Below are 24414 nucleotides of genomic sequence, written 5' to 3' on the forward strand. Positions count from 1 at the left end.
TAAAAAGAGAAAAGAACAAAAAACGATGTGGGAGACCATACTTGACAATTGTTTTAGGAAAAGGCATAAAGATACGTCGTAACAATTATTCATATCACTGCAAAAAGAAGCCGAAACGGTGTCGCTTTTCAGGAAAGTTTGCCACTAGTGTTTCCTCTTATCAATCATCCCTGTTTAACAAACTCTTATCAATTCTGCAAGTCATAATCACAACTTTAAGAACAAGAAAAGAAATAAAAAAAAAAGAAAAAAAATGTCGTGGTTAGCTAGATCCATTGCCAACTCGCTCAAGCTCGATGACGACGACGACGACCACACCAATGCCGCCCCGAATCCGAAACCCGAATCCGATTCAAATCCCAACCAATCCTCCCCCTCCCATTCCCATTCCTCATCGGATCCCAACACTCCTCGTGGCGTCAAAGAAGACCTCTCCGAGCTCACTAAAACCCTAAGCCGCCAATTCTGGGGTGTGGCGTCCTTCCTCGCTCCGCCTCCTCCGCCTTCATCGGACCAACCGCCCGATCATACGGGGGAGGAAAAATCTTGCCCGCCACCGTCTGATGATCCGGATGAGGCATTGATAGCGGGAATCCGTAGCGATTTAACCGAGATTGGCGGGAAATTCAAGACTGGAATCTCGAAACTCTCGAACAATATTGCCGTCTCGGAGTTCACTAAGATCGCTTCGAATTTTCTTCAGTTTGGATCCGAGGAAGAGAGTCTTGAAAAATACGAGAGTGGAAACGTTGTTGGTTTGACTGAAGAAGTGGTTGCCTTTGCTAGGGATATCGCGATGCATCCAGAAACTTGGCTTGATTTTCCCGTGCCTGATGATGATGATTTTGATGGTAATTTACTGAATTTCTAATTTCGGGATTAATGTGCTTTAATTAAAAAAATTAGGATAGTAATGTGCATTTCAAACAAGCTCACATCTTGTTCTTTCATTGGAGTCTTTCTTTTTAATTTGGATTTCTTTTTTGGAATTGGGTATTTGGTTGGTTGACTTTGATTATTGAAATTTGTAATGCATACTTGATAATTGATTATAGAATTGTAAAACTCTTTGGTAATAAGTGGAATGAGAAAAAAAATTGTGATGTCGACTGTTTATCTTTGGCTGAAGATCCTTTCGGGTTGCTGTGAAGGGTCTTCCAATTGCTTTAAGCGTTGTGGTTTCTCAATCCCCTCAAGTTTATTATCTCTATGAGACTTAGCTGAAAAACCCTGTAAAGGTAGCTTAGCTTGCTTGGATAAAGTTGTCTGAATAATTCTTTCTGCTTTATGATGCTCTTTAGGGTTGATGGCTAATTGGTGGTAAAGTAATTGTCAAAACTACTCACAAGTCTTATGTCAGACATTTCTGTATATTTTAATGATTTATTTATTCCTTGGCCACTTGGTACAATAAATTTCTAGATGTTAAGTAGGAAGTAAAAACCTTTGGATATGAGCTAGTATATATTCTTGTCATATTATTTGACACTTCGCTCTGCTTCATAGTGATGTGATGATCATGATTTTTTCTTCTAGTTTTTAGTTAACTAGTTCTTGGTTAAATTACATATCTTTGCTTCCATTTAGATGACTTACATTGCTAAAATAGCATGTTGCAAACTCGTGGCTCTTGAGAAACTGTTTGAATATTTTGGTTTCTTGAATGAAGCTACACTGGCATAGTTGGGTATCACTGGTTTGCCTCAATGTTTGCTTGTTTTGCCATAAGCGCCATCTACCCTTAGTTATTGATGTTTTTCTGCATATATACATATTATTGTTTTATTATGAATTAGGCTGATTTCAAGCATCCTTTCATTTTGAAATTTCAGATTTTGACATGTCTGATGCACAACAAGAACATGCTTTAGCTGTTGAACGTCTTGCACCAAGATTGGCTGCTCTTAGGATTGAACTTTGCCCGGGATATATGAGTGAGGGTTGCTTTTGGAAAATTTATTTTGTTCTTGTGCATCCTCGACTCAATAAACATGATGCAGAACTTCTGTCTACTCCCCAAGTAAGTTTGTTTTTGCTGGTAGGACCTGTTGTTTTCATTGGTTGATCCCAAAATTTTTGGTCATTCCAAGGTGATGTATATTATGTTTCTCCAGGAGTTACAGGAATTTCTTCTACCACAGTTATAAGATTGATAATAGAACTAATCATTGCATAGTAATTGGATGCAAATAATTCTTCAGTGCATAGGGAAATTAAGAGCTCATCTAGTTCTGTGCATGTCTTCTTCAGACTTGAACATCGTTTTCACCATGGGAAGGAGTGCTAGTATATGGCTTATTTGTTTTTGCCATTCTGTTATGCTAGTGGCCTGAGATTTCCTTGCAGTGGCTTTGCCTAATCAACTTTTTTTTTCCAGATCTTTTCTTTCTCCTTCAATTAACATTTTCTTCACTCTAATGCACATTATTTCTTTTAAAATATAATCCAAAAGTTTTTAAGCCTGATTAATGAAAAATTAAATAAGGGAAGGATTGCTTGTGCTTTTCTTTGTGATTGAGCTTCCTTCACCCCTCTTTCCTCTCTGCTTTTTGTGCATTTCTAACTGTTAAATGGACAACATGCAGATAGTTGAAGCAAGAGCAAAGCTAATGCAAGGGTTACAGCACCGAGCCAAGGCAAAAAATGCAGAAGATTATTCTGAAAGTGGCACTTCAAAATTAACAGCTGATTTACCGCATGAAGAGCCTCTTTCTGTTCCTTCTCCCACTCAATCTAAGGCAGTGCCAATCAAGGCATCTGAAAGTGAAGTAGCCGCCACTGCTGTAGCTGTTGAAATTGAGACAGAGAAGCATCCAGTTCAGAGTACTGAGATGCAGGTTGTTGACAAGTCTGTCATCGAGGAAGTGCCAATGAAAGAGACCAAACATCAACATTCAACATCTGGTTCCTCCGGAGTTTCCATTGAGAAATTTGAAGATGACGGTGATGACTGGTTAAAAGAGGAAACTGGGGAGGTAGTCGGCACAAGTGGTACCTCAATCCCTCTTGGAAATGATGAGGATGTTTCATTCAGTGATCTTGAGGATGACGACGACGATGTGCCAATAAGTTACAAAAAAGTGACATCTGGTTCTGATTCTTCAACAAAAGACTCAAGAGATTGGGTTCAGCTTAGCAGGAGCTCTACAGACTCAGTTAAAGAAGTTAGCTGTGTTGGGGATAGACATTCTGGGTCTGAGCAGGTGAGTGCTCGTAACCCACAAACCAAGGAATCAAATGACTGGCTTGATATCGAAGAGATCATGTGAAGCAAAACCTTTGGGGTATTTGAATTCTAGATTCTTCCTGCTTATAACCTTGTGAATACCATGTGAATGGTTTCTTCAGTCCGAGCTAAGGCTCTAGAAACAGTATGTTTTGTACATAAAATTCTGTCAAAATTGGATAAATATGTACTGTTGCAATATTCATGTATTTTTATATCTAATAAATTCAGCACTTATCATATGAAGTGTATATGTCATTGCTATTCATCAGGAAAGCATGCTAAAAATTTAGAGCTATAGAGATTGAAGTTGCCATGAATCCTTGTCTATGCAGAATAGACTTAGAGTGCCGTGCCAGCTAGAAAATACAGAGCTTATAAGTAAATTGTTCCTAATCTTAGAAAAATTTAGCGATGAAGCAGTACTTGGCTTGAGAAGTGAAAACCGCAAGCTCGTAAAACATTGTTGACCTTTTCCCTTGTCAGCTATCACAAACTCAGGCCTAGTTGACTAAACTGGGCTCTTCATCAGTAGTAATTTAGATTTCCTATAAATAGTATTTAATATTTTAAGGTAAATCTAAAAATTGTGATATGGATTCCTTTCGGGATAAGGATCTTCTTCACCATTCAAAAGAAGTGAATATCTCTATTATTTTCTTTTCTTTTATTATTGATTGACTATATAAATACACCCTTATTTTCTTTTTTAATTTTGCAATCTGTACCTTGAGTTTAAAACCATTAATATATCTATCTTTTTTCGCACAACTTTGTCAGGAAAAGTGGAGAACTACTGTCACAGTACTCTTTAACCCTCTCAATTTTCCCTCTCGTCTCTGGCACAAAACTCAAGTTTCTTACTTCAATTTTCATGGAGGTTTTTTGTGTACAAATGTTTTGTTGTATTGTACCTGTATGCGCTAGGCTATTATATGGGCAAGCCTTGCTCGAGTAAAGTTTATAATGAATCAGGGAAACGTTCAATGAACAATCTTCCTTCTGTCTGTGCTTCCAGAGTATAAGGCTATACTCTTTTGGCTGTTCGAAGAAAAGTTCAGTATGTAGATCAAACAATGACTAGAAAGAGATCAAGAGAATACTATAATATAATCATTAATAAAAAAGAAAACTATTTTGTTTACACAAACTTATGTACAGACAAGGGTATAGGTACAGCCTGAAAGAATTTCCTGAGTTAGGAACTCCTCACGATTTAATGAGCCCGAAATTCCCTGAAAGTCGCTCAAGCTGAGACCATAACAAATTTCCTAACGAAAATCTCGGCCGTTCTTCCACTTCACTACTGCTGCTTCTGTTAATACTTGATGAAGAAGCTCGAGAAGTCCTATCGGGAGACTTGTTTACCACCAAAGCAGATCCCCCAATCTCTTGTCTCACCAATTCCACCGTCCTTGGATTCACGTCATGCCCTGAAGCATCTGTAACATAGAAAGATCCGATTGCTCTCTCCCCATGTGTCCCTATTTCCGCCCTGGTTATTGATAGCCCATTCTCTCGAAACACCCTGGTCAGGTCGGAGAGCAATCCCCTCTTGTTTTGAGTACATACATCCAGCCTCAACCCCTGCTAGAAAATACCAAAAAAAAGATTACTACTTGCTACAATTTTACTAAATACAATTCGAACCACAAAAAGCAGAAGCAAAACTGCATGTTGTAAGGAACTAACACGTGAGACTCTTCGTTCTATTGCTGCAATCAAACATTCTGTAAGTCTGTGTCTTTCATCCTCTGTAACCAAACTGCAGCCGTCCTGCCTCCTTACAAAATATTCCTGAAAGTAAACCTCAGTTTAACTAAACATAAAGGCCGTAAAATTAAAACAAATATTTCAAGCCATTTGCCACTTCTTCTTAAGGTACCTGATCAGCCATGGCGCCCTTTGAGCTAACCGCTGCATGGAACACCACATATTGCATGTCGGTTAAGGCACAAACTGTATCGAACAATAGCTTGGTTCTGTCCCTGCTCCTTGCATGCACCACTGAGTACCCCTTTTCCCTACAACTCTCTATTGTCACATGAGTCTTGGTACACCCCTTCCAGTGCCTGCAGCTGCCATCGCAGCCCTGACATTGCTCGTAATCTCTATCGGCATACATCAACTGGTGGAGCCGCCGCTCCGTGTGTGTCCGACCAGCTGCCGGAGCAGTTAACCTGACACTCCTCCGCTCACCACTATCATGAGGGGCCTCAACCACATTCTCTAGCTTTTCCTGTACTTCTGCCACGCGTTTCGGCTCCATGATGGGCCCTCCCTTGAACCCATCTTCTACATGGATTATGCAGGCCATGCGGGCGTTATGGGTCCATGCCACAGTTGCAGTCACATGGCATCCCAATTCGTATAGAGCTGCTGATATCTCTGACATGAGGCCAGGCCTGTCCCTCCCAGTCATCTCCAAGGCTGTATGCTCTGTTGAAACATGACACGGCCTCACTGCTCTTTTGAGGCATGCCTGTAATTCCTTTGGAATCCCTCCTCTCCTAGTAGAACAAATTGCCTGTCAATTATAGTTTTTCTTATTAGAAAACAAATTAAAACCTTAGCTTAATTAATCAAAACTTTGTTACTTTACAATAAGATAATGTCAGAGAAATCTGGAGAAGAAAAAGACCTGTTGGATATAAAGAATAAGGCTCTCGTCAGTAAGTTTGTTCCCAAGCTGGTCTGTCACGTGGAACACTGCGAAAACAACCCACATGGATTAGGGCACAGAAAAGTCGTGGGTGACTCATTGGCACCTCGCAAAGTGAGCACCATATCCCCATTGATATTTATTTGGTGGATAGTAATATGTTTATCAGATATATAAGGTTAATCGAGATAATAAAATGAAGAGAAGAAAAGCAGGGGAAGTTAATTAGTGATGCAAAGGTGATGTAGGGGGTACTGACCGTCCATGAACCATCCACCGTCGGAGGAAATGTATGACTTGGATATAACAAGGTCAAGATCTGTCAAAACTTGGACCATATCCAGCAAAATCCCGTGCCTGTTTGCACTATCCACCTGTGAGAGTTGACATATGTAAAAACGTTTCCCAGGTCATTTTTCTTGCCTTTTAAAAGCTAACCTTTCGAAAGCCAGGTTAGAAAAGAACTGCATAGCCGAAACTTCCCCTCGTCAAATTGTGTTTGGTTTATTATGGGTTTTCTGATCTTTTGAGAACAAGATCATTACGTCAGGTCGATTGGGTGCCATCTAAAAGTAAGTTTTCTAGAAGTCCTGGAGAGAGTCTTCCTCTTCCCCTAAACATTACCAATGCATGAAGCAGGAATCCTGACACTATAAAAGTTCCTCCACATTCTACACCCCTCTCTCTTAGTTATCTTTTTTCTTTCCAATTTTCCTTTACAACTTACAACTAGATTAATGGCTTCTCCAGTCGGTTACTCAGAAATTGCTTTACCTTCCATTTCCAAGACTCCCAACTTTCCAACTAGTATTATTTTATTAATTTCCATGTAGACAAGTGGGGATTTGGATTGATGCGCTTTAAGTTTAATGATTAAGATTAGAACAAATGATATGGTGCCTAATTCCAAGATTAATTAAATCTTTAATGGTGGTGTATATCTCCCTCGGTTTCACACAACAATGGGTGGAATCTTGGAACCTATAGCTTGCCTTTGGACCCACTCTTTATCCAAAAATGTTAAAAATAAGAAGAACCAACAAAAAAAATCCATAAACCAAGCCTTATCATCTTCAACGATATCAAAGATTAAATTTACTTTTAACATAAACCTTAACCAGAAGATATTTGATATTCGATCTAACCTTAACAAGCGTGCAGTCTTGGTATGCGTCGTTGTCGATACAAACTCTGGAAACGCCAAACCGGCGAATTAAACCATATTGGTTTCAGACTTTCAGGTTCCATGATTTATTAAAGAAACCAAAAGAAAGGAAATGAAGTATATGATTAGTTTACAGTACCTGGGAGGATGAATTCTTTCAATGAGTGATTCAAACTCAGGATCAATGTAAGGCTGGTAAACAATCTCCATCTTGTTTATCGGAAGAGAGCTTCAAGTTTGCTTCATTCGGAAAGTAAAGTCTTAAGGAAACATGAAACATGCATCAATATTCACATATATATACTAGAGCTCATGTTGTAGAATTTTCAAATCAGATAAATACTAAAAAATATATATATTGAAAGCGCGTGATTACAACAGCGAATAAAATGGAGGAAAAAATAAGCAAGCGGCGTACAACTTGATTTTTCACGATAATATATATATGTGTGTGTGTGTGTGTGTGGAACAAGAGACTTTACAAAAGACAACTGTTTTTGTACACTCATAAGGAAATTTCTGCAGCTTTTTGGCTTTGTTTCTTTGTTTGAAAGGGAAAAAATAGGAAAAGAAAAATAAATGAAAAATCTAGTTGAATCCCACTCGGATTGGGGTCATTGAGATAATATCAAAAACGATTAGTAGGACTTCCAGTTACGGTAAAAGAAATCTGAAATTCTGGATATTGTCGATGCATGTATGTATATCTATGCTAGAAAAAGAAGGAAAGAACATCTTTGAATTTTCTACAAGCAAAGTGTGGCTTATAAGAAACAGAGATGTCTATCTCAAAGACGAAATTTTCAGGAAGAAAGCTGGAACCCCGCATACGTATAACAGAGGAAAAAAAGTAAACTAAATTGAACGTGATAAAGTTTAGAATCAACCACCTTTGTATTCAGAGATGAGAAAACTGGGTTGAACTGCAGAAACCAAAGCCTTTTGATCAAAGCATGGAAACCGAATAATTGATGGTGCTGAAAGCTTTTCTTTTCTGCTCTTTTCCCTGTGGTTTATGCTAAGTATAGAAAGGTTTTTTCTTGGAAACAGAGATAGAGAACCGAAACAAATGGTGAATGGAGAGTTTATATAACCCAAAAAAAAAAGAAAAAGAGAAGACCCCTATCCAAACTTGGAAACCCTCCTAATTAAGTCCAAAGAATTTTTGTTCTTTTCCTTCTTGGCTTGTTGGTTTTTCAAGAGAATAATCAAAACAAACAAGAACACTGAATCTCTTTTCAATTGGGTTATTTATTTTTTCCATATATTACGAGAGAATTTTTGAAAGTGCTTGATACCTGAAACAGGGCTAACACCATTTATATCTATAAATTTGCTTTTTACTGGGTTACGTCGAGGGGCGGGGAGGAAGGAAGACCGGGACTTTCGGTGACGATTGGCCACGTACGAGATTGTACTACACGTGTCATCACACCATGCGGCTGCTCTACCTCTCTAAGTGATCGCCACGTGGCTTAAAAAGCAGCATTGTCGCAGTTGTGGCTGGGATTTTTTCTTAGGGTTCCAGCGTATTTACCCAGTCAGCTAAATCCTAGGATGATGACGTGGCGAATCATGGTTGAGTATTGAGCTTTCGCTGGACTCCTTCATTCTTATTCTTTTTGCTTGCTTGCTTGAGTAGGCAACACTTGCGATGTTGAGCTGTGTTTCCAGTGATCTGCTGCCTCTTCACACATTTTGCTACAAAAATGCTCAAAAGAGAGTCAAAGAAATTAGTACGATTGGGGAAGTTTTAGACTTTTTCTCCCAATTGATGTATTAATGTCAGGGAAGTTACGTTAATTAGGATTATCAATTAATTAATAGGATTTGTAATTTGAGATTTTCTTCCATTCATATTGGTTGGATTATGGTATTTATAATTTTTTTATTCAATTTAAAAATTGAATATTCTTGTATTCCTAATCCGTCTACCTAGTAGAATTCTCGTATCCATTTTGTTTCCTAATTAAATTTGAAGTTAAGTACTTTTGGGACCTTATTCATTTAGAAGTTAGGCATAGCAAGCCATTATTAATTATCAATTTTTAATTTTTTAAAACATCTTAAATATTTAAAAGTTACAAACTATATCACACAAAGTAATCATTTATTTCGCCAACCAAGACTGGGATCAGTATCTTTTATAAATTGAAAATTAGAACAAGTTGTGTGTTGTGACGAAGACATAGCTGGGAAATGGTACAACTGTAGGCCCGGAATCTGGAACTGCACAGGGCCCATTGGAGTAAAACTGCAGAGGCCCGCCTTTTTATTTGGTGGCATTAATTGAATTTTCTGGTGGTCGTTCAACTTTGAAAGCCGACGATTGATGAATGCCTGGATTCGCTGATCGTTGCTCTGTATTTCCCTTCGATTAATTTTCGCACACATTCATCGAAATTATACTACAAAGTGTCTCCCCTTTTCCTGTACGAGACGGCAGTGTCTTCTGCAACTGATTTGACGTCATTTGCCTTCTATGACTGGTTTTTCTGTTTCGTTTTATCTCTTTTTAGTTTATGTTCTTTTAGCTTATTTTCTTGTAAAATGACATGAAAAGTAAGAGAGATGAAAGGGTTTTTTCTGTCTTTTTTTAATGGTGGAATATTCTACAACTAGAAGACTTCAGTGGAGGAGAAGAGGAAGACTTTGGCTGAGGCGAATTTTCTTGGCTTTTTCTAAGGGTTTTTTTGGTTTTCTAAGAAATTTTTATTTGGTAAAGTTATGAAGCTTCAATTAGCTTTAAAGGGTTTGGAATTTACCAGGAAGAAGAAGAAGTGGGTTGTTTTATTGGCGGCTTTTGGTTTAACTAGTTATGGTTTCTATAGAGTTTATCACTTGCCTGCTATAGCTCAAAAGAGAAAGAGTCTTAAAGCTTTTGGGAGCTTTGATTTCTATGGCTGAAGCTGTCTCTGATTGCGCCGAAACAATTGGAGTTGTTTCTAAAGATTTAAAAGATTTTCTACAGTCAGAATCAGACCAAATACCTAACAGTTTGAAGCAGGTTTCGAAAATCACGATGTCCAATGAATTCTCTCAGTCCTTAGTAAGGGTTACACAAGCTATGACAGTGGGAATTTTACGTGGTTATCAATTGGAGGTGACAAGTGGAAATGGCCTAGATGTCAATTCTAGTTCAATGGATCAAGTTATGGATAAGCTTTTTACTAAAGCTGGGGCTGGTTTTGCTTCTGTTGTTGTTGGAAGCTTTGCTAGGAACTTGGCCTTGGCATTTTGTTCAGGTGATCAATCTGATGAAAAATTGAAATCGAATCCGATTAGTTTGGAAAAGAATTCTGTTCCAAGCTGGCTGAAGGTTGTGTGTGGTGATAAGTGTAGAGAGCTGATTGGTGATTGTATTCAATTGTTTGTTAGTTCTGTGGTTTCTGCGTATCTTGAAAAAACTAAGGAGGTCAACACCTATGATGAATTCTTTGCAGGGTTGACTAACCCTAAGCATGAAACAGAAGTAAGAGGTGTTTTGGTTGCGGTCTGTAATTGTGCAATTGAGACTCTTGTCAAGACATCTCATCAAGTTTTGACAAGTTCTGATTCGAGCAAGAGTTCACCTTCCTTGGCAATTGAATACAGACAAGATGATGCAACTGGGGATAAGCTTTACGAACAAGATGGATTATTTACTGAACTGAAAGCAAGGAACTCATTTGATAAGGTCAAGAGCGATGGGTGGGTTAGTAAAGTGTCATCAACTTTAGCAGAGCCAAGCAATAGGAAGTTTGTTCTTGACGTGACTGGAAGGATTACATTTGAAACAGTTAGATCTTTCCTTGAGTTTTTGCTAGAGACAGTACATCAAGGCATGAAAAACTGTGTTAAGGTTGCTCATGAAGCCGTAGTTGAAGGTGGTGTTGAGGTAGTGAGATATGTTACTGCAAAGTCCTCAGTTGTAGCTACTATATGTTTGTCTCTGTGCTTGCATATTCTTGGCGGTGTCTGGGTCTTGGTTCCAGCCTAATTTCCTCCACCAGGTCATGTCACCCTATAGATTCATCCAATTCCTTCATATGGTCATGTCTTCGTTGTATTTTTGTGTCCAACTCCTTGAACTTCTTACTTGATTTCTAAAAACTGCCAGCAGATTCTGAGGAAGTTGCTTCCGTGAATTAAAATAGTTTGTTTTGTTTTCATTCCTTTTCAAGGTTTCAATGTCGCTTCTGACAACGGGAAATTATTTCTCTTTTCATCTCCTTTCACCTCAGTGAACCAACTGATTTCATCTTTAAGATTCTGTAAAATGGTATTTAATGTCATTGTTAGGCAATGGATACAAGATCCAATCTTGTTCCATTGTGGGAATAGGAGACGGTTAATTAGACAGCATAATCTAAAGAATAAGGAATCTCCCTAGCTACCAACGAAACTTGCTTGTACCCATTTATAATGTTTGTTTGTACAAATGTATTAAGCACGTGGAGTGCATTCAAAGCTTTGGGATTAATTGTCTAATCTTGCTTGCTATTTTTGACACTGTCTAATCTGCAAAGGTTGTATAATAAGCTTTGCGACTGTGCTTCTACTATGGCCTAGAAGCCATAGAACTCTACCACCGATGCTTTTTGCAATGCCTTTAATGGCCAGAGTTTGCTTCTGCAACCAGAAGAAGCAATTTAATGCCATGCCATACATGGACCGAAAATAGCTGGATTTCATTGAATGTAGCCATCAAGGCAATACTGACTAGTACGGAGCTCTTAAATGAATACTGATTTCGTACATATAACATAAAACAACTTGTCCTTGTTTATTTTGGTTTGTAGTTTGAATTGAATAATCATATCCGGCACATGACCTTTTCTCGCAAATTGAACGCTTGAAGCTTACCAGGATGTGACTTTGCATTGTGATCAGTTTAAGAGAAGATTCAGCAAAACATGGCAGTTTCTTGGGTACTTGCACTTGTTTATATAAGAACGTCAAAATTTTGGATCCAATCTTTTCTTTCAGTTGTGCTGTTAGCGTCAGCTGTTGGACAAAGTCAAGCATTTGCATATCCCAACAGTGTGTGATTATTTCAATGCGTGACCGCGTCGGTATATTACGATGGAGAAAATTACAAATTAGGGAAATACACCAACAATAACAACTACTCGGTACCATGAGATATAATATTTACAAAGAAAAAATGGATAACATTTTATCTTCAAGAGAGAAAAGAGGGGGAAAGAGAATAGCTGAAAGACCTTAATGGCTGTAACCCCGCGGGATGGGTTTGGACACGGCCATATTTGGCGACAAAAGGGTAGATTTGGTAAGCTAATGGCCACATCTAACCACGTCAGAATCCAACAGAATACAGCTGAACATTAATCTATTTAAATCTCAATAATCAATTAAAATCAATTGAATTTAATTAATTTTCGGGTTCCATTTTCATTGTCAATATTAATCGGTTAGAAAAATGGTTTATTCGATTAGTTTTTGATGTCTAAATTTATAACTGAATTGATTGAAAAATTAACCATTAATAAATATATTTTACATATAGATACTATTAATATATTATATATATATATATATATATTAATATTATTTCTTTTAATTTAACTTTTAAGATGTTGATTGTTGACTCTTCAAAGATTATTTTGTTTAAATTGACTTCTATGTTGTATGAATTTTAAGTTATATTTATTTGTTACACGATAGGTTTTTTTTTCTCATTTACTTGTTGAATTATTTTTGTATAAGTTGAATCATCTTAATTAAAATGTAATTCAATATATTGTTGAAAATAGTTAAAATTGACTAAACCCATCCAGATAAGTCGATTTTGGTTACAAAATTGGATCTAACAAGGTTATATATTGCCAAATGTAGACATAACAAGCCACATGTGACAAGGCCATGGCCGGATTCAACCGCAACAAGTCGGATCTGGGTAGGTCATCGACTGTGGCGTTCGTTGGCTTCATCTCCCTGACTGTATCTATATATTTCACTCTCCCACTTTCTTTTGCTTAAAACAAAATAAAAAAAAGATAGAAAGGTAACATAGCAATATCGATTTCCCATAATTATCAAAACCCTCATGTCTAGGTGACAATTGGACAAGTTATTTTGAATTGCGAGTCTTATTTGATTATATATTGTTTCAAGTCAAGTCAATTCCAATTTGAGTTGTTCTATCGTTAAATTATTTAATTTTTATTTTTATTATTATTATGAAATTTGAATCATTTTGAATTGGATCAAGTTACATTCGGATTATCTCACATATCCGATCATCTTGAATCTTGAGTCATTTTTATATATTTTTTAATAATTTATAAAAATTCAACTAAACAATTTAAGAATTATCATTTATATAACATCAATATTTTTACTCACAAAAAGACACTTACATTTAATAATAAATAAATAAACATCAAATAAATTTTTGCTACACGATTTATTCTCAAATTAAATTTGTCACCAAATTAATGAAATAAAACTTAAATTAATTTATAAAATCACGGTATATGATTAAAACAAAGCATAAAAATTGTACAAGTATCTTAATTTACATGGAAATTCGATCTCTATTATAGGAATTAATTGTCTTTCCTCACATGTTTTTATACATTTATATATCAAATAATTAAACATTTCTTTCCCCATATATATTTTCTTCTTTTCCAAAAAAAAAATTTGCACCTCTTAGCTTTATGTTTAACTTCTTTTTTTAGGTTATAAATTTGGATTGTGCACACCATTTAAATACGTTGAATTAATTCAATTTTCAAACCAATTTAACCTCAAATTACACAATTATTGAATCAGTTTGATATGCGGATTATTTTAATTCCAGTTAAGTTGAATAATATCTAAATTCAAGTAAATTTAAAGTCGATTTAAGCTGTTTTACTATATTATTGGATTAAAACTCAATTCGATTTCGGACAAATTGTGTCTCTATCAAATTTCACTACCCTCTTCCCTCATGTTCTTTTGAATAAATATTCTTTCTCATGACAATCAATTGTAATTTCTTTTCATTACCCCAATTTATAAATATGCTTTCTTCTCTGCTAACTGCTAGTCCACTTTTTCGATAGATGGTCAAAGTTTAAAGAGGTAACATCCAACGATTGTCATTTTGTCGTGCACCAATCGCACACTGGGGACATCGCGTACGACAGTTGCGAACAAAATGTAGATCTTCCCCTCTTGATATGGCGGCAAGACATCACCCGTTTCGGACTTACTTGGTGGTTCATCATCTAAATTTGATTCGTTCGAGACTCTTCCTACATTTCACAGTTGGAGTCATGGGAAGGGGCTCGGGTCCATTTGATTCTGGGTTTTGTTTTTTGATCTATACTTTTCGTCTCACTAGTAAATCTGTTGCCAATCCCTATCATCTGCTACCTTCCTGTCCGTGACAAAAGAAGATAGGAACACCACGGTCAAGCTTATCTGCCATTCCCAGACTCCAATGAGTAATTAACTAGACAGGCAATGGTACAAAGAGGCATACAAGTTATACCATCAGGCACTCGATTGAATTGTGTTAGAAACATTTGTTATAGCATTTTATTGGAATATTGCAACTAAAGTGCTGCTCAGCAAAATTAAGTTGCTTATTATTCTTTTCAAGTTTTCATCCCTTAACAGCAAAAGCTGTATACAGAAGAAACCAATCCTATAACCACTACTATTGTGAACAAAATGCATTCATGTATCAGCTTTTCCTACATTCATAACTTCTGGCTTGACTAACACCAAGAATAGCATCGAATGTCTGAACAAAGCTTAAGCATCTTCAAAGGCAAACTGGATGGAGAACTCCCCTTTTCCACTATTCAGAAACAACCAGATCAGAAAAAATTTTAATACAGACATCAGCTAAGCTGGGTTTGCCTCATTCTCCTTTGCAGCAGCCTCTTCTTGAAGCTTCTTTCTCCAGTACTCATCAAGGGGAGGTCCAAATATTGCCTTCCCAGAAACGACTCCAATTCTGGAAAATCCTTATAGTCATTTACCTCAAACATAAAAATCATATATAAAATCAGGTATATAAGCCTCCCACAAAGCTCTAAGCCTATCAGGTATGTCAACCAAAAAAAAAAAAAAAAAGGGAATGCAAAGTTGAAAAATCCCAGTTGCTCAAAGCTCCAAATCTTCCCAAAACTTGAGTACCAATGACAGATTGAGAACTAAAGCTTATAGGAAGCACCAAAATGAAACTTATCTTATATCATTTGAGAGTCATAAAGATCAGATAGACACCAGTACCAGAAAAATGCAAAGGACGACTTATCATTATAGTGCATATAAGGAAATTCTGATCTTGCCTAAGATAACGTTGTACAATCCTCGTAAAGAAAAGTACTTTCTGGTGTTAACAAACAGTAACCTATCAAGGAAGAAGTCATGTTTAGATGCCATTTGTATCGAAATTTCTTGCTTGCTACAATTTCTACTACTCTTTTAACTATTAGACATTTCTTCCAGTCCATATTAATGGGTTCCCCCCAACAGCTAGAATTCAACATTTCAGCTCACAAATTCACAGCAAAGACGGGCTTCATTAAATAAAATTTGACAAGGGAACACTGCGTTATCATCAAGTAAAGTTTTAAGCACAATTTTAACTTGGGAACGTTTTTTATGTACAGATGCAAAGCTGGGTACCACTAAAATATGGAAATCCCTATTGATATAAAAGGAAAATTAAACTAAAATAAAAACCACAAATAAAGAAACTTACATGACTGCTCCAATCACCATCGGGAAAGAGAGAAACCTGCTTCTTCTAAACATTTCTATCCACCACTCTTCAATTCAAGAGCCTTCCTCTTTCTTTTACTCTTGTGATGGCTTTTGCTCTCAAATTTTTTTTTTTTTGAGGGGGTGGGGAGGGGGGTTAGGTTTCTCTAACCTCTTCCAATTACAGGATTTCCAAGGGTTTTGGCTGAACAGCCTGCTGTCTTTCTGAATCGTCCTCTTTCATTGAAGAAGAAGCAGGGTTTAAAGCCCATTAAGGGTCCATTAGGCCCAACAGTTATGGGCTACAGAGATCAAGAATATGAGTTTGTTTGCTTTTTATCAACCAAACTCAATTGGGTTACTGCAGCTAAAATCACCTCTAACCACACAAGGCTTAATCCTATAATTTCCTTTTTCTTTTTTTTTTTAACAGCAATTGACTTAGCTTTTTATTTTGTTTTCCTTATCTTGAGCTCTCTCTCTCTCTCTCTCTCTTTTTTAATGGACATGTGCATCTCACTTAAATAAGATTCCGTTTCCACTGTTCATTCTTTTTTAGTAAAAAAATTTGCTTGATCAGTTGAATGAAGCTGTGTCAACTATAGAAGGAATATTTTCATTTGGGAACGTAATATGGCAAGCATTAGGCAAATTAAGATAGTACTGGTACAGTTTAGCTAATGCCATTCATCAGTTCAAACTCCATGATCAGTTTACCAAAATTAAAATATCTATCACTAAAAGGAAAGGTATATATATGATGATTATAGTAATGCAAAGAATATCATGTACAGGCTGCCAAACTAGCTATATTTGCCATGTTTGCCACATTATCTTAGATTGGGTATGACTGTTGACTAGGTCTATGAACAAGAATTTAAAACATTTGACCAAAAAGTTGGTAGGTAATATGCCTATTCACATTAGCATTAGACCACCACACCAATATTAAAATTAACATCTAGTTATCTTGATTCTCATTTTCATCATTATCTTAATTAATTCACCCAACGAGAACTTAAGATTGATTCCCACACACACTATAAACGCGTAAAAGAGATATGTTTAGCTTTTCCCTTTACACAAATAAATCAACTATCAGACTTTTGTTTGAGTTTGAGATTTGTTCATAACTGAGCAGCAATGTCAGTATTGGATAATGTCCTAAGGAAAGCAAAGGATGAGAACTCATTTAGAATGTTGGTTTGCAATGTCAAAAGCTAGGGGAGTGGGTAGCCAATTGGTAATGGTCCATGAACTGATCAGAATGGTCAATTCCCCTTTTTTGTTTTCTAGAAATGATTTGAAAACTCCTGCGTGGAATAATATAACTCAACAGATGCAGTGACAAGCACGTTGATAAGACAATATTGTGACATGGCAACTTTGTCAAGGATTCTCATTTATGTTCATTCCGGCTTTAACAGTGATACAGTTAAAACCCATCTTCCAGGACTAGGAGTGACATGCAAATCTAAATAAAAATTCCAACTGTCAACTATATTTTGCTATCTTCTTCAACTGCATCAGCCTGCATTTAAATCCACAGATAAAGGGGAAATGCCATTAGTTTTTGGTTCCTTTTAGTTGGAATCCTGCATGATTCTTGAACCAGAAGAGTTACAAGTTATTTTGGTGGTTGACAAAAGACGAATATAATATATGAGGCTAGCTTTAGGGGGACATGCAAAATAGCTAGGTTGAAATTGCTTTCGGTTGCTTTTTTTTTTTTTAATTTGAAAAAATTTAATCCTACTGAAATGTGCATGTATATTGCAATAACAGAGATAAGATAGTCGTAAGCTTACACTTTTTTCTTCTCCAATTCCATATTTGAGGTACGAAGTAATAATGACATTATAGAAGAGAAGGAAAATCCTTCTAGATAGACTAGATTAAGGAAGATTTAGTAGTTCACAATTTTTGACCTCCCATCACATGGAATATTGTAAGAAGAAAAACTGAAAAAGTGATTCAAAGATCATGGTCCCCTTTTTCTTTCTTACTTCTTTTTTGTACCATTGGAATTATTATTTCCCAATCTCCCCTCCTTGCTGTAAATCATGTTTCAGCAAGATTTCAAAACTTGTAGGATTCTCTGTTAAGAAATTCAATAAAAAAATGAGCTTGAAATCCAGACACTGTGCCAGCTCGGGGGGAATTTAGTTAAAAGTGCAAGACAAAAAGGTTATCCTCTTGCTTACAAATTTCAACCTTTGATGTAAGCCTATAATTAGTGAGTAATTAAGTTGGTTGACACATTTCAACTGTTAATTTTTCTACCTTGGTGCAAAGGGGCAGAGAGCAGTCAATAGTCATCTCAGTGTTGAGAAAAAAAGATCTCTTAAAGTAAAGTTCTTGCATTAACAAATATTTACTTGAACTTAAGGAACAAGGAAGCTTCACTTAAAGTTTATGGAGGCATTATAAATCACAAGACAATATTTCTATTTTATTTCATTTTGTTAATACTAGTTTATAAGGGCACTATTTGATAATAAATAAATAAATAAAAAGCTTAACAGCTGTTCCCAGCCCTGCATTAGTAATAATTTTGCTATCATGATCCATGAATATTGTCTAGCACAGGAATGATCCTTGTAGAGAAACATGCACTTACCAATTAAATAATATATTTAGCAAAAGCATTCCATAAGCTTAATATTTTGATATAATTACACACCAAATTATATATTTAGCATTACAAAAAATTTTAGAGAAATATATAACAAATTCAAACTATATTTCCAAGACTTAATCACAATGGAAGAAATATACTTCTGATGGCACACCCCAGTATGTAATCAAGGAAGAAACAAACACAAGAAAGGTGCAAAAACCTGATTAATTATGTTATTATAAGATAATTAACAAGCATAATAAATTCATAGTTAAAACAAAGAGAGAAAAAGCCTCATGGCTTCTGCTTCTGAGTATAGATATAGTCAATATGAGCAGCAAGAGTTCTTCTCATCAAACACTCTTCTTCTCCAACTCCTTCACAGCTATCTTCAACCGCCTCAGTATTCTCTGTCTCAACGCCCTATCAAAACCCCAAATCATCAATATGAGTTTAAGGGGAAAGAAAATGAAAAAGAAAAAGAAAGAAAAAGCTTAGTCAGAAATTCAACTAACCTCAGCTTGGGTTTTTGCAGTAGACTCGTTAGGGAAAGCTGGGCCAGAGCGGGCGGCAAAGGATAGAGTGGAAACGAGGAGGAGGGTTAGGATGAAAAGGGTGGCAAGTTTAGCCATGTCTTTGCTTCGCTATTTAGGTATTAAGGAAAAACTAAGAGATGATTAAGAATTTATGAAGATAAGAGAAGAGATAGGGAGAAGAGAGGGTAGTGGGTGGCAAATATATAGAGAAGGAAAAGGCTGAAAGAGACGAGCCAGGAAAGCGTGTGAACTCAAAGAGATAGAAAGGGAGGACTTCTGATAAATTTAGCCGATAAATCCTAGTAGGGAAACAAGAATGAAACAAAATTGGGTATTCTGGAAAGGAGAGAAAAAAATAAAAAAGGGGAGGCGGAATTAAAGTAGACTGTAGGAATGAAACTGAAAAAACCAACAGAAAAAAAAAAATTGAAATGTTTTATATTTGCCAAAGCTCTGTTTTGGGCTTTGCTATTTATAGAATAACTTAGCCAACTTGCCTTGGTTGAAGAGGAGAGAGAGTGGAAAATCGGATTTGTTTGAACTTGGAATATAATACAGGGGTAAAAGCAACCAATCAACGATGATTACTGTAGGACTGGGACTGCATTATTATTTTTATGTGGAGTAATGGAACATCTGTTTCATTCCTTGCGGTTGGACTAAGTACTATTTTGTACGGCTAGTGATTCTACTCGGTTAGATCTCAGCAAGTATTCTTTCTTTTATATATAAATATAATTTGAGGACAGAATATTGGAATTCGGCTTTTTGAGTGGAATGCATATATATGAAGTAATTCACAAAAACACAATAGAATGAAATGTTTTGTTCTTTTTCCAACACGATTTTATCTGTTTCACACCTTATGATATTTTTCCTTGCATGCAGGCCAAACAGAGTAACAAGCCCAACACAAAAAACGGAACAAGGTTAAGGTCCTTGGACTATTGTAACACAATCTCCCTTATAAAATTCCATGTACCAAAAAAAAAAAAAAGAAAAGGGAAATCACCTTAATAAATGGCTTACTCGAAAAGATTAAGATAATAAAAATGATTGAGTTGAACCACAAATGCCTGCTAATATTTAAACCAGACTGGACATATTCATTAGGAAAACAGGAGGCCTTTGTTGATTAATTCTGTGTGCCATTATATCTTAGAAACAATAATGAAAAGAAACGAGTTATGGGGTTTCGTTAGGAAGCAATACCGGCAACAAATTCCTTCCAATGCTGGCGTCCACAAGAGCAGGCAGGAAAAATCACAGACCTGTACTTGCAATTACACAGGCTACCTTGTGTGCTGACTTTTTTAAGCTCAAATATATTATTATTATTATTATTATTTCCTTTCTCTCTATTTTCTCCGTGGATGGAATGTTCTTCTAATTTCCCAAGTTCGGTTGATAAATCAAAATCATTTGACATGCACCAACAATCTAGAAAACCCTAGAAATTAAGACAATCTAAAACAAAAGTTTTTCTCTCCCCGTACATTATGTCACGACATGTTAATGGTCTGAAAATCACCCTTTGCCTTTGAGAAAATTTGGCAAATCGAATCAATAAGTGCCATAATAACCGATAGGGTTTGAGGACTTTTAGCATATGTTCGTTAATTAATGGGTGGCTATTGAATTTTGACTATTCCTTCACTCTTTTCACAAGTAAAATTTTCGTGTGGTCGGTACGTTGTAATTACCAAGCCTACAATCACCTCCATTGCTTTTCGGTGATTGAAAAGTATATGAAACAACGATTACGAAACTATAAGAAACAACATATGATATGATTTTTCATCTGAAATATATTGAAATAATTTAGATTGTAAATTGATGTCATTCTTGTGTAATCCATTTAATAGATGTCCATAGAATTTTCCCACCATGTGATTTATTTATAAACTTGTAGTCCATTACAAAAAGAGAAGAAAACAAATATAGAGGAAAACTAGTCAAAGACGTAAGATCAATAAAATTTTGATGTTTCACCCATTTTCATTTGTCTTAACCAACAAAGGTGCTGCATAAATTAAGCTTTGAGCTAACTTTAATGTCATCACATGCCTTAACAACTTCTGTCACAAGGGGCTAAGTGTTAGTAAGTACAAGTTGGTCGATTATTCAAAGATGCACAAAATTCCAAATGTTATAATATATTGTCGTTTTAATTATCAAAAGATATGTTAGTTAACTCTCGTGATGCTTTCCTCCTAGATTATCAATCTATGGAGGTTTGAAATGTTAGACTAAATAAAAACAACGAGAAAATTAAATCATAATGATTCTTTGGAGGCAAGCAAATGAACACATTTATACTAAAAATGAGATTAATTATATCAAAATGGTTGGTGTGTGTGTATTATATTATTAATGCAAGTCGGCTTCCAACATGGGGCAGTAGCTTATTCTGATGTATAACTCTGTATATATTCAGATCATACACTAATTCTGGTTTGACCAAAGAGATTGGGAGAAAAAAAATAAAAGCCAAAAAGAGAAAGTAAACTAAAGGTGGGAGCAAGCATTCAAATAATGCAGCCGGAAAGGAAACGAGATCAGATGTCTGTGTGGCGATGGGCGATGAGCGATGGGTGTTTGCTTAATAGAAATCTGATACTTGATAATTAGTCAAAAGAACAACTTAAAGGCGTTTCTGTCAATAACCTTTCGGCAGGAAAAGGCGAGTAAAGACAAGCTGGATATTCCCTTGATTTATATTCTAACTTAAGATTCTTTCCTCCATCACATGATCAATCCCAGCTATTTCTATCAGAAACAAAGTCAATCTCCAAGAGCTTTCAATAAACAAAACGTTGTTGTTTTTGCAAGTTTACTGAACAAATTACTTCTTATTCGAATTGGCAGTTTATATATATATCCAGATACGGGAATTGCAAACCTATGCATGACGTATGTGTTACGTTTCATCCCGAATCAATCACTTGGGCATATTTTGGTGTATACTTCTGTAAGTCAAGAGGAGGAGATAATCTTGAGATGTTTTTTTTTCCTTTTGTTGTGTAAAATTGAGAAATGGCGACGGTGTCAAGCTTTAGACTTTGATTCTCTCATAGAGATCGGGAAAACAAGTACTGTACTATACTTAAATTGTTAAAGCTTTGATTATTTGTTACTAATAATTACCCTAAACAGTAGAGTTTTATCTTTTGTGGCCTCTTATCCAATTATTTTAGAATTGGAAAGATGTCATCATATGTTTGCCTTAGTTTGTAGCTGCAGCAGGTAATCAAAGCATATGATTAGACATGAGCAGAGCAGAACACAAAATCAATTTCTATCAATGGGCATAGCATCTTACAGCTTTTTCCTTGTTCATGTTCCTGTTCCTGTAGTCCAATGGAAAAATGATGTTAAAACCATGTCTTGCGGCTTTTTACATCTAAGTTCGGTTTGTGTAATAAGCACGCTCAAAGATTTTGCTTCTCTCTGCCTTCAATTATTAGGCACAACAAAAACAAAAACAAAAAAAAAAAAAGAAAGAGAGAGAGAATAAAAAGGGTAAGGAGTTGCTTTCTCTTCACATGACAGTCGCATATATAAGACTGCTAGCAATGTTGTCTGTCTGGGCTCCATACTGTGAAGAAAAAAAAGAAATGGCCAATCAAAGTCAGCAAAACCAATCGATCCATATCCTTTGAGGCTCTAGAAGGACAGTAACGCTCTGGTCTTTCACAGTGAGAATCCATGACAAATTCCGTAGACTTTGTTCGTAGTCCGACTCCTTTGCTGCAAGACATTTTTGCAAAAGTTGCTAGTCACTAGCATATTGTATGAGTCCCCTGGATTTCTATGGATCCATGATTTCCTTATCTGACAATTCCGGCCAGGAAAACAAAAAACTAATCACAAAACGATGATGGCACCCATATTTCCTGCTAATTGTACGCATCGTGGGCTCCATGAGGGGAAAAAATAAAACGTATGGACCAACACAAATAATCAATGATCAAAATCTTTCTTTTTCTCTCTTTATGCAGAGAATTCTTTTCTTTTCTTTTTTATCAGAGTAAAGCAAGATCTTGACTACAACATGTTAACACAAGCAGGCATGGCTCCAAATGCACGAGACTTTAGGCTTTGCATTACATAAACAAAGGGAGAGGTTTTCTGTCCATATCCCATTTGCCATTCCTTTAAATCTTTGACATGTGTACTGTGTACATGAAGTTAACTAAGAAAAAAGAAGTATGAATCCGCATGCATGATTACGTCCGGTGAATGATTCAAACAAGATTTGCAAGTACTTGATGATCAGAGTTGAGTAAACAATTATAAACAAGGAGTTTCATATCACGAAAAAGATGAAAGATCTATTTCATATATTGGTGAGTTGCGTGGATCTTGTATCTCCTTTATGCAATTGTCGGTGGTAATAAAATGTATTCTTGTCTGTTTAGGGCATTAGCCGTTAGCCGTAGGGCAGCTGCAACCCAAAAACGATATATCCATGTATCTTAAACATGATAAAAAATATATGTCCATTAAAAAAAAATAGAGTCAGCAAAGCTTTTATAAAGCAAGTAATCAACATGCAATAATTTAGAAGAATGCTGCATGATTGAGGTTTGGATTGAAGACTGATGTGAACTTTACATCTAACGTAGTCAAAATTTAAAAAGAGTGTCATGTGTACTCTACGTTTGCAATATGAACATAGGGCTTCATATTTTTATGCCAAAGCTTTAGCTTCTCTTTTCTGCTTATGTTATTACTTCCTCTAATGAAAAGTGATAAAGACAAATGATAGCCATAAAGATCTTCAAGAATCAAAGCAAAATTCTATGTGGGGTTAATTTTGACATGAAATTCTTGTTAATTGAGACCCACCAAAATCAATGTGCACAAAATTTTAAACCGACTTTGAAGGACAGTACTATAGATATTGAACTGACATGTCTTACTTTGCCCTACCAGGCCTCCACGTTTCGACCACAAGTGTGAGAGCCTAACATGCATAGCCGCACTGGGTTTTTGTCGATGACTCACATCAAATCGAAAGCAGAGCACTGAGGATATCATTTGGCCATTAGTCAAACGCCATTTCAGTTCACTAAAATCAGTTATGGTGTAGCTTTGCAGCCAAAGCACGTCAGGTTGGAAAAGGAAAGAAAGGGAAATGTTGTTCTGTGTACTTGCTACATGTCAAAATATTGTTCACATGCCAACTCCATCTTTAAGCCATGATTTTGATGGTATATACGTGAAACAGGTAACTATTGCGAGCCAGCGAGAAAGTGATAGCAATTTAGGTCTCATTTATTGCTATATTGTAGTTGATTAGAAAGAAATTTAGTTAAATCAACGTAAAAAGCGAAAATTTTAGGGGTTATATAGCCTTTAGTGCGGGACTGGAGTTTATTTTGTGTTATGTATTCTCCTTTACTCACAAAGGGACAAAAATATAATAAAGATAAATGGTAACAAAATGAAAACTTATATAGAACTTTGGGTGCACAATGCACGCTGTAATTG

At 36.0% G+C, this 24414-nt stretch overlaps 3 protein-coding genes, 1 long non-coding RNA gene and 1 pseudogene across 6 annotated transcripts; 2 read left to right on the forward strand and 3 right to left on the reverse strand.

Annotated features, from left to right (window-relative positions):
• Nucleotides 91–3472, forward strand: LOC18611318. Its single transcript, XM_007047524.2, has 3 exons — nt 91–851; nt 1833–2020; nt 2586–3472. Exons 1-3 carry the CDS (start codon nt 254–256, stop codon nt 3267–3269), a joined length of 1470 nt encoding a protein of 489 aa, XP_007047586.2. The 5' UTR covers nt 91–253; the 3' UTR covers nt 3270–3472.
• LOC18611319 (ACT domain-containing protein ACR1) lies at nt 4304–8358 on the reverse strand. Of its 3 annotated transcripts, none has more exons than XM_018114402.1 (8): nt 7944–8358; nt 7193–7293; nt 7034–7079; nt 6148–6262; nt 5868–5935; nt 5112–5753; nt 4919–5023; nt 4304–4816 (listed from the first exon to the last, which is right to left on the reverse strand). In XM_018114402.1, exons 2-8 carry the CDS (start codon nt 7261–7263, stop codon nt 4436–4438), a joined length of 1428 nt encoding a protein of 475 aa, XP_017969891.1. In that variant the 5' UTR covers nt 7264–7293; nt 7944–8358; the 3' UTR covers nt 4304–4435. The 3 variants fall into 3 exon arrangements, with proteins under 3 accessions (XP_017969891.1, XP_017969890.1, XP_007047587.2); XM_018114401.1 differs by having other exon boundaries at nt 7193–7313; XM_007047525.2 differs by having other exon boundaries at nt 4304–4813; nt 7193–7313; nt 7944–8356.
• Nucleotides 9340–11620, forward strand: LOC18611320 (annotated as a pseudogene).
• LOC18611321 lies at nt 14559–15911 on the reverse strand. The gene is made up of 2 exons (XR_001926678.1): nt 15764–15911; nt 14559–15010 (listed from the first exon to the last, which is right to left on the reverse strand). It is a non-coding gene; the product is annotated as an uncharacterized LOC18611321 (long non-coding RNA).
• LOC18611322 (phytosulfokines 3) lies at nt 18487–19380 on the reverse strand. The gene is made up of 2 exons (XM_007047529.2): nt 18898–19380; nt 18487–18805 (listed from the first exon to the last, which is right to left on the reverse strand). The coding sequence occupies exons 1-2, from the start codon at nt 19012–19014 to the stop codon at nt 18677–18679; spliced, it is 246 nt and encodes an 81-aa protein (XP_007047591.2). The 5' UTR covers nt 19015–19380; the 3' UTR covers nt 18487–18676.

The sequence above is a fragment of the Theobroma cacao genome, chromosome 1 (assembly GCF_000208745.1).
Source record: "Theobroma cacao cultivar B97-61/B2 chromosome 1, Criollo_cocoa_genome_V2, whole genome shotgun sequence".
In the NCBI taxonomy this organism is placed as follows: domain Eukaryota; kingdom Viridiplantae; phylum Streptophyta; class Magnoliopsida; order Malvales; family Malvaceae; genus Theobroma; species Theobroma cacao.